Source organism: Crocodylus porosus, unplaced genomic scaffold (genome assembly GCF_001723895.1).
Source record: "Crocodylus porosus isolate Cpor-Errol unplaced genomic scaffold, CroPor_comp1, whole genome shotgun sequence".
Classification (NCBI taxonomy): domain Eukaryota; kingdom Metazoa; phylum Chordata; order Crocodylia; family Crocodylidae; genus Crocodylus; species Crocodylus porosus.
Window position 1 is genome coordinate 38,342,410 of NW_017728909.1, and position 10,576 is coordinate 38,352,985.

General features: G+C 41.8%; 1 protein-coding gene across 5 annotated transcripts in view; it reads right to left on the minus strand.

Moving 5' to 3' along the window:
- Nucleotides 1–4,846: 4,846 nt before the first annotated feature.
- PDE4D (phosphodiesterase 4D) overlaps nt 4,847–10,576 on the minus strand; it is a 1,130,464-nt gene continuing 1,124,734 nt past the window's right edge. For all 5 annotated transcript variants that reach the window (XM_019532104.1, XM_019532105.1, XM_019532109.1 and 2 more), the window contains one exon: nt 4,847–9,417. In XM_019532104.1, the coding sequence (XP_019387649.1) occupies nt 9,004–9,417 (414 nt within the window). In that variant the 3' untranslated portion in view covers nt 4,847–9,003. The remainder of the gene's footprint in view (nt 9,418–10,576) is intronic.

Below are 10,576 nucleotides of genomic sequence, written 5' to 3' on the forward strand. Positions count from 1 at the left end.
GAGTACAAGTCTCTGGTTGCACTTGCCAGTAGATAGCAGCCATCTTTAAAAGGCAGGCCTGCTCCCTGGCCAGCCTTTTTTCTGGTCAGGACTAGTACGCAGAGCCCTGCACCAGCACACCACAGCTCTCTTGCTGCAGCCTCTGCCTCCCCGCACCATGGCTGATCTAGCCACTGCCCCTGGCAGTAACAACTAGCACCCCAGGCTTCTGCTGGCCATAGTGGAAGCCCTGCTGGCCTCAGTGGGCCTGCACCAACAAGACCTTGGGCAACCTGCACACCTGCCAGCAGGGGCCACGGCACTGGGTGTGTAAGGCACTGGCTGGCCGCCTCCTCCTGCACTCCCTGCTGTAGCCCATCTGAACAGCTGGCCATGGACCCCACTCCACTGTCCATCTCCAGCACCATGCTCACTGCAGACAGTTCTCAGGAAAACACTTTATTGCCCCCACAACAAACACCTCCCCTCTTCCTTCCCAAAAACAGAGCACCTCCACCACCCACCTACCACTAAACACCCTCTTCCCCATGCAAACTATTTACAAGTGAAGTGTTGTAGTTGTGTGTGCACCCTCCCAGGGTGGGTGGGCGGCCATGAGTTGGGGATACCTAGGGGGTAGAGCCCAGAGACAGGCGGCCAGCACCCTAGCCTTTGGTTGTTTCCCCTTCGGTGTGTATGCCATGGTAAGCCCACTGTGCAGGGAGCTCCGCCATGGGTGACAGCAGCCACTCCTTCCCCAGCATGGGTGACTCTGTCTGGCAGATGGTGTGCAGGGACAGCAGGGTTGGTGTGAGGTCCTGGCATGGAGCCAGGGTGAGCAGCAGGTCTGGGTCCAGGTGGGGACTGGGTGAGGGGGGACCTGCCATGTCTGTCCATCTCCTAGCCCAGTCCTGGAGTTCCTCCTTCTTCAGAGCTGCTGCATCCAAAGGGCCCCAACCATGGGCAGCAGTGACCCTGAGGCCACATTTCAACTGCCCACTCTGTGCAGCTGCAGGGCCTGCAGAGCCTTGAGAAAAAAGCTCTTTGTGATAGTTTGCAACATTTCTGAGATAAGATGCTCTGTACCAGGGGCCCATACAGCTGGCATTGTTGCGTTCCTCAGCATGTGAGAAACCCATGCCTGCCTAGCTGTGGGGGCACAGGCTGCTCAATAAAGTTTTGCACTGTTTCCTGCTTCCCTGTTTTCTGGGAGGGGGGGTGGGGGAACCCAGAGGCCAGGAGAATGCAGTCCAAGCAGGCAGGGATGGGGGGCAGAGGCCAGGGCAGGGAGGGTCCTCCCCCTGGTGCAGGGCTTACCACATGGGTGGGGCCAACATGTCCTGCGGCTCTGGTCAGTTCAGGCTGGCATGTGGCTCCTGGCAGACTCATAGGGCGGCATGGCGTGGCATGCAGGTGCTCTGGTCAGCCAGCTGTCCCCCCTCCCCCCCCACCCAGGATGAGCTGCTGCTGTTGACAGATAGTGATAACATTGCCCCTTATGGCTGGGGCTGCGGTTGCACAGCTGTGGGGGCAGGTGCTGGCCTGGGCTTCCTGGGCTGCTGGTCGACGCTGGGGTCAGGGAGCTCAGCGGGATGGGCTGCTGGCAGCCCAAGAGGCCCTTCCTGGTGACACATCACCTCCAGTGCCAGGTTGGAGCAGGGACTTGGGCAGATCACCTATGCTGCAGTACACAGCATGGCTGCGGCCTGGGTCTTGAGGCATGAATAGTTCAATCAGTTACCACATAAAAGGCATGGACTTAAGGGCATTCCCTAAACAATGCTTGTGGTCAATGATCGTAACCCATTGTGCGCACAAGGCCTTGACTGCTGAGCTGACCAGTTATGAAGGGCTGTCAGGCAGATGCAGAAGCATGGGCATGTTGGAGTGCCTGCCCCACGTGAACTGTCATTGTATCTCCACCTTGCCCCCACAGTGCCACAAGGTCACCAGTCTCCTCCATCGAGCAGTTGGGGCCCCAGGTGGCAGGGTGTGGTGTCAATGATGATGCTATCAGGAGACCTATGCCAGCTCTCTGGGCTCTGCATGGTTCTTCCCATGCTGCTGGGCCTGGTCAGCTGCCTGCAGTGCCTAGTACAGGGGCACAGCAAGATGATGCCCTGAACTTAACTACACAAGTAAATTTGCTATTTGCATTTGCAGGTAACAACTTTACTCATAAGTACCAAAGTTTACTGCACAGTAAAGTGTCTTTGGTGCAGGTACTTACATTAATTTTAGCAGTGTGTTCTTTATTCTATGCCAGCATTCCTTGCACTTATCTTACCTGTTTCTCTCAGCTACAAGCCAGTGCACATCCTTATATGCTCAAAATCCAAGCCCATGCTGGAAATAATGTGATCTGCAGACACAATATTAAGCATGAAATAGGAGTTCTCTAGTCTAAAATGGAAGAGTAAAATGTAGAAATTTTGAGCTCTTGGTTTGTATGCAATGTCACTTCCACTTACAAAAGCTGGTGGGATAGTACTAATTTGGGTCCATCTGCACTATTCAGATATAGGAGGCTTCTATCTAATATTCTTTCCTTCTGCCTATCTAAATATATTTCATGCACATGGTAATACCATTATTCATGGAGTGTTTATTAGCATCTTTCTGTACCTCTCATTTGCATGCTTGTAACTGAGGTCTCAGTACCAAATATCAATATTTTGAACTTTGGACATCCTATTTTATTCTGTATTAGAGTGCTTCTGCTGTTGCTTTAATTACCTGGCCTTTGTTACATAGCATCCACAGGCCTACCATTTTCAGGGGGTTTTAGGAGCAGTGAATCCTGCATCTGAGCAGGGGATTTAACTAGAAGACCTTTGGGGTCCCCTCAAATTCTCTGCGTGACTGTGCAGGAGGAAAGTACAATTTTACAAAAGGGGTACTGCAACAAAGAAAGAAGTCTGGCAGAGTAGGACCCAAGTCCACTCCTCTCGAGTCCCCTGTTAGCATTTTAGCTATGAAACTATTCATGATGGCATTGGTTTGTATTCATTCCAACTAGATTTTGCTCGTAGTTTCCCCCCCAGTCCTCTACCTAGTTACTTTTGCAGCTTTCTCAGACAGCTGGTACCAACAGGAATCTAGGGATTTTCCTTTAAGCCTTGCTAAAGGTATTGTTGCATATTTGAGGTTTTTTTAACATGGCAAAAATCACTCAGCTGAAAGAGAAACTAGGTTTGTCATCCAGCCAACTCTCTGTACATTAGCAGTGGTCACTTTTGTTTTTATTCATGGCCAGTAAGGTAAGTGGCCTCCAAGGAAGCAAACTGAGCTTCCCCTGACAAAATAATCCTATACAGATTACTTGACTAAGAATGGCAAACAGTCATCAGTTTCAGAACTTGGTGAATCATGCATTTGTGCATGGGATGAAGAGAGGAAGGAGGGAATGGGAGCAGGAGGATGAGTTGGACTACATGACACTTGAAGTCTCTTCTAGCACTATACTTCTACACTCAGCTCCTGCAGTAGCAACTGGAGGAGTCCATTTTGACCTAGTTCTCTTATTTAATAAGGAGAATTTTATACTACTGTAAATCAGCATGCCTTGCATTCCATCCAGAATAAGGCAAGATTTCTCCTTGTGGAAGAAAGGCCCCGAACTGAAGAATGACTTTAAAAAAAAAACTCTTTCCCATCTCTTTCTAGTAAGTCTAACACTTGTGCTTGACAGGGTTAACACACCTAATGAACACCTTTTGTCATACTACATCTTTAACACTTGAAAGAACCTTTCAGGAAACATGATTTCTTTGTGAGTCTGGTCAAGTTATTTATGGCCCGTTTCCTAGTTCCTTACCTGGAAAATGGGGATATCGTATTTTCTTCCTCCTGCCTTTTATTTAGCTTGTAAGCTATTCAAATCTCAATCCTTTCTTTGCCTAAAAGTGCCACTGTAGCTCCAATCCAGCGAATGAAAGACAAAATGAAAGAAATGATCTACTGACTCAGATCTTGCTTAGAGTTAAGTTAAGCAAGTGCTTAAATGCTTGCCTGGATCACACTCACAGTTCAAATCACTTTGCAGGATTTTGGTTTAGTCAGGTACAATGGGTCCCTGTTCTTGACTGGGGCTCCTAGATTAAATGTGGAATTAATATCAATATAATAAGTAATGTCTAGTTTACTGGTAAGAATGACACGTTTTTAGCATTATAAGCGTAACACCAATAAATCCAACAAATCCTCTGGGAATTCTTGCTGGAATATGCAAGTATAAATGATGGCCAATGTTTTTCCTTAAGCAAAAGAATCGAAGTCAATGAGAGTTTGGTCAACAAAACAACACAACAAGTTACAAAGGACACTGGAAGGTTTGTACCAATACGAGCACTAAGAATCAGATAACTGTGGTCACATTAAAGATCAAGAGCTACATTTCTTCCTAAGCAAAGTACACTTTAGTTTTTGATCAATAGTTTCATTAAAACTACCATCATGTTATCTTCCTCTTAGACCAGGTGAATATATAACTAGGGGATTTCCTTTTCCTGTTATATATTTATTGATCATCTCCACTAAGGAAAGAAAAAGTTCCCAGAGCCCTCTACACAAAGTCCTTTTCCTCAGGATTGGCTCCAACTCACTCTGAGCTAAATGGCAAAACCTTCACAGAGTCAAGATGAAGCCTGACCCTTGGGATATGTTTAGCACCTTAGTGGATTAGTCTCTTTAGGGAATGTTGCTGGTGATGGACTAATCCGTTACTGACCAAATTTACTTCTTGCCACATATAAATGCTATGAGGTCATGGAATCCTTCTGGCACACTGCTGTGCTTTATATTGTTTCCAATGGCATTTCCTAGGTGAAATATATTTTAGTCACAAAAGAAAATCAAGTACAGTACCTAGGCAGAATCAACCCATGCTTTTATTTCCATTGCATATAAAAATTTCATATGAAGGTATCGATGTACAGTACTATCCCATAGGCTGTAAGAGTGGCTAAGAAACCATTGAAAGAATCATCATTTGCAATGTTCACACATGTTGCCACTCTCAAGACATACCCAAAGGAAAAACCAAATTAAAACAATAACAAAAATTGTTCAGGATTTCTGTTGGTATAGTGTCCCTTTTATACTATTTAAAACAAAAGCAATCAAATTCCTTTGGGCCAGGGCTGCTAAAATCTACAGTTTGTGTCAAAAAGGAGGCTCTGTTTTTCCTTGAAAAAGAATCTCTCCTTTCACTGAACAGTCACATGCTACAAGGGCTGGGCATTAATAGAATGGAGAAAAGGTATATGTAGTACTAGCTAGTGAATTACTATCAAGGGTTCTACCTGGTCTACAGCAACTGAGATGTTTAAAAGGCTAGAGATGCTTTAATGAGTCCAATTCTGCAAAACTAATACTAGTGTTATTAAAAGATCTAATGGTTTAGAATCATCCTACAGACAGTGCATCTAACTATAGGCAACTGTACAAAGCCTTACCTATATCTATACTAAAGGAAAACTTTGGCTGCTTGTAACACTAATATTAGTGTTGGAAAGCATTTCTTGCCCTCCTCTATGAATTATGTTTTTAGAGTGGTATCCTGTACCCCCTTTCTTAGTACTACGGAAGGAAGGAATATTAAAGACAATTGTAAAACTAATACATATAAATTACAATTCTTGAATCCAGATTATTTATTTTTCCCATGTAAGTGCCAAATGACTTAGCAGAAATGTGAGATGTACAGTCCATTTGTATACTGCCATTGCAAATGACAGTGTTAATTTAATAAAATTGAACATGGCTATAATAATCCCTGACTATAGCCTCCAGACATGGACAAAAAACAATCAGGTAGACAATACTGTTATACTATCATGGGTACAGAAAAAAATGTGAATTTCCAGTGGGGTCATGAATAACAGTAGTTTGGCGTGTTGTACATACTAGCATATGCCAGTTACCCAATCAATCAACAATTGCAAGTATGGTAGAAATGCCCAGCCCTAGCCCCACAGCTACCTTACTTTCAAATGCAGCAAAACAGAAGAAAATATTGTTTAAAGTTAAGGCACAGCCCTGGGACCAAAGACCTGCAGCTTTTTTATTTATATATCGTTATGTATTTTATAGTTTTTTCTTGAATCTTCCATAAACAAGCTCTAAGGTGACATAGAATATATTACAGGAGAAAAAAAAATGTACAAGGAGTATGTATACACAATATTCATTCTCTCACCAAGAGTTTCCAAATATAGCAACACCACCCTATCAAGGATGATGTTATAATAAGAACCGATAATTTACAATTAACATTACAGTATGTACATTACAATAAATACATGGTTGTAAACAGAGACAAACAAGACTGTATTACAGGTAAGGTCATTTGGTGAGAAAAATGCATGGCACAAAATAAAATAAATAATGCATTTAAAAGAAGTTTCAAACTTTCTGTAAAATCCTTTTCATTCAAGTTTTTTAAACTGCTGAATACAATTTGTTCTACCTATATTCTCTCATCGTTATTTTTAACAATGACACAAAAACAATCAAAACAACCAAACACAGCATTACTGAATACAGTAACTTGCAAGCTAAAGTGTACTGTTATAAGCAAACATGGGTTTTTCTTTTTTTCCCCATTCAGTACCCAACTCGTTGCATTTTCATATGGCAAAAATATTTAGAACACACAAAGCCACTTGTAAATTATATTGTTTTTAAAGCCGTGTGCAATGCTAAAACACACTTTGGCAAAGAAAAAGATTGTACAGTGCATTAGTTCCCTGGCTCTAAGATACGATGTCTTTTTCTACTATTTGATTGTCCATGTATGTGGGTATATTTTTCAAATATGGTGGTATTTTCTTTAAGTTTCTTTATTTTCAATTAGTGCAGATGTAAAACCCTTTCAGGTTTATACTGATTTTTGGAATTTATATTGCTTTTTTAATTATTAAAATTCCAGGCACTCTTGGGGATTGAAATGATTTTTAGATGGTAGAACATTCAAGGAGAAATGACAAAGGACAGAAATGAACCTAAGATTGCTACTACAGTAAGATTTTTCATTTTCAATCTCCCTTTAGTATGTTCTGTGCTAACACCATTTCAGGGATAAAAGGGGAATAACCCTATGAGCTGGATACAGAAAAACACAAAATGCACTTGAACGCTGAACCATTAGCTTGTTGTTTAAAATGAGTTTTTACCCTATGCTTTATGGGTATTAACCCTTATTCATATCCTACATTTCCACTGGGTCAACCAAATTCAAGCAAGGGAAATAAATGCTGTTTCCATTTCATTTAGTTCAAAAGTCAGCATTACCCTGTCCTACTAGAATCTGACACACAGGGAATCAACTGCTCTAGGCAACTATTTCCCAACTTCTATCACCAAAACTACTTTCTTAATGAAGAGTCAACTAAAAGAGGACACTTCTTTCTTGCTTTACATGACTTTTTAGTAGGTCTGGATACTGACAAATGGGACTTGATACTCTCTTTTCCCTTTCAAGACACTGAAGGCTTCAGTACTAATCAGACTTAAAAGTAGGATCTTGTGAATGCCGTGTGGACCAAGGGTGAAAACATTTTGAGACTGTAAAGTAATATACAAAGATAGAGTTATAAAAAAAATGCGCTCATGATTATTTTTAGGAAATACATACTTCTGAGGTAAACACGTGGTCTTGTTAGACAGCAGTCACTGCCCAAACTACCGACACAGATAAAAAGGTATTAAGGGAGACAGAACAGGAGAGATTACAATTTTTTGCCTAAACAAATATTCCATACATTGTATTAGGCTGTTTTTGGTTAGCATTCTACAGCTTGCAGCCAAAAATGGCCTCAAATGATGTTTTAATGGAATGAGTTGAGGAAATGGGAGAATTGTGTGTATATAAAAAGGTGTTTCACTTCTCAGAGTACATGGGCCCACTCTTCTTGCAAAGCCCTGGAAGTCCCGCTGAATTCCATGGAACTATGCATGTGTGTAAAGCCTATACGCATAAGCAAGGGACAGTCCATGCAGGATTGGGTCCACTGTGAGGACAAGAGCTCAATGCAGATTTTTGTTGTATGTCTGGGAAAATGATAATTAAAACAAAACAAAAAGGTAAATATAATCATATTGAAAGGGTTTCCTGCAACCTATACAAAAGTACTCATTGGAAGTCACTGGTATATAAAATAATGGATTTTTACAGCTCAAATCATTACTATGAAAACCAAAGGTGCAAAAGTATTAGGTATAATCCAGTGTAGCACAGATCTATACTGAAAACTTGCAAGTTACTCTTCGGAGAAAAAAATAACTGGTGGCAGATGAAGTTGTGAAAGTGTTTTTGTCTTTAAATATAATACCTCAATACATTTAATAATAAAAGTAAGCTCTACAAAAGATCTCTGTTTTACATATTATACAAAATGCAGAGGTCAGTGCAACCCACTGGGCCACACTTTTTCAGTTTATGTATCAGGAAGACTTGAAATTAGAAAATTATGCAATTTCCACAGCTCATCTTCCTATTGGTAACAGATTCATTCATGTTGTGTCCCATTATGCATGTGCATTTGCTTTCCATTAGGAACCACAGTTCATTCTCTGGCTGTTTTCTTATAATGGTGATGATGAATGTTACTCAATGCTTTGCTTGTGAAAGAAAACAAAACAAAACAAAACTAAACTAAACTTCCCAACGCATACCAGCCTTCTGCTGGCAGTCAGTACTCCTCTGAAATGCTTCAAGAATAGCCTTGCTCTCTCTACTAAGTCAAATCTGCCAAGTGGAGATCTTATTAATATGCTGTTTATGGATGTTTTCCCCCTTGTTCTCTGATGCCATGGAGGTGAAGAATCTGGTTACAATATTCCTGAGTGCCATACAGAGTAATCAAGGTCAGTTTTGATCGACGAGCATTCTGGCAGATGATGGTGAGGTGTGACCATGGTTGTAGCATATGACATGCACTTTGGAAAACAATTTTCTAATTTTTAAAAAAGAGAGAGAGAGAGACAGAGAGATTGAGAGCGAGAGATTCAGTCTTCACACTGTTACGTGTCAGGAGAATGATCTTCCTCTACTACACAAGGTTCTGTCTGGCTCTCCTCCTCTTCCACTTCTTCCCCGACTTGCTCATCAAGAGGAATTTCAGTGGACTCTGAGTCCTGGGTGCAAAGAGTCTTGGAGTCACTGCAGCTGGTATCTTCTTCCACTTGACTTCCACTGTCCTTTTCTGTATCTGACTCACCATCTTCTTCCAATGTTAGTTCAAACTGGAATTTTTCAGTTTGGCCCTGCCTACCCTCTTCCTGTTCATCAGGTGCAGGAGAGGGACTCTGAGGGATTGTGCTCTGGTACCATTCTCGATTGTCCTCCAGTGTGTCTAAGATGTCCTGGGCATCAGGGTGTACAAGATCTGCCCATGTCTCCCACAGAGGATGAACAATGTAGTCTATAAACCCCACCTGTTTCAAGCAATTTAACAATGCAGAATTAGGAGGAGTATTTTATTCACAAGGAAAAAAAAAAAGACATGTAGGTTATAAAATAAAATAGATAATACTACTAGGACAGAGACTCCTGATGATCATACTCTCAAAAGAATAATGTCTGTGTACAGTCTTGTCAGAAACCAGCATGCTGAAGACACATGCCTAAGATGGCCAAAAAGAAGCCCTGAAAATCTATATAGAATATGGGCTCTTGCAGCATTCTCAATGGTCTGAAATGTGCTCAGGCTCAATCCTCAGGTTTTTATTTTGTAGTCATGGCAGAAGGATAGTAGAAGGGGTTTATTTTTAAACTGCTACTGCTAAATGAATTATACTTTCAAGCAACTCAGTTTTTTTTCTTAACAAGCTGAAAATGTTTTTTTATACAATCCTGTTAAAAGGAAACTTGAAGAACAGATGTACTATATTCTCTCTCATAGAACCTCCTATACTGTGAGGCTAGGGATAAAAATTCCATATAAACTAGTATAAGTGATCACAAACTCGTTCACATCTGTAACACAACAGCACATAAACATCTTTCAAAATGGACAAAACCAGTTAAAGATAAACCTGGATAGATATAGTATTAGACTTAACTTGAAGCTGGAAGGGACCTGGGACAAGTTCTATAAATCCATTTAACCTAAATCAGTTAATTTATAGTCCCAGCATCCCAGGATGCTTTACACACCCCTACAAACCCCTCTGCCCCCTTTCAGGCTAGCCTTGCCCCAAGCTGCCTGCTTCAGTTGAGCAGGAATGCATGCTCTAGAGCAGTAGTCTCCAAAGTGGGATGCGCAAGACAATCCATTGGGGCACGGGAAGAAAATACTAGAACTTCTATTTCTATTCATATAAATATACATATGTTGGGGGTGCATGCTCAAACATTTTTTACTGATAGGGATGCGCAATCAAAACAGTTTGGAGACCACTGCTCTAGAGACCACCCTCCCCTCCCCCCACTTCTGGCCTAGGCCACTGCAGGCAAGTGGCTTCATATCCAGAATCAAAAGCAAATGTCTGTTCACTTGCTTTTTGGAATGTCAGTTTCATAGTTTCTAGGGTCAGAAGGGACCTGAGCAGATCATCTAGTCCGACCCCCTGCCATGGCAGGAAAGAGTACTGG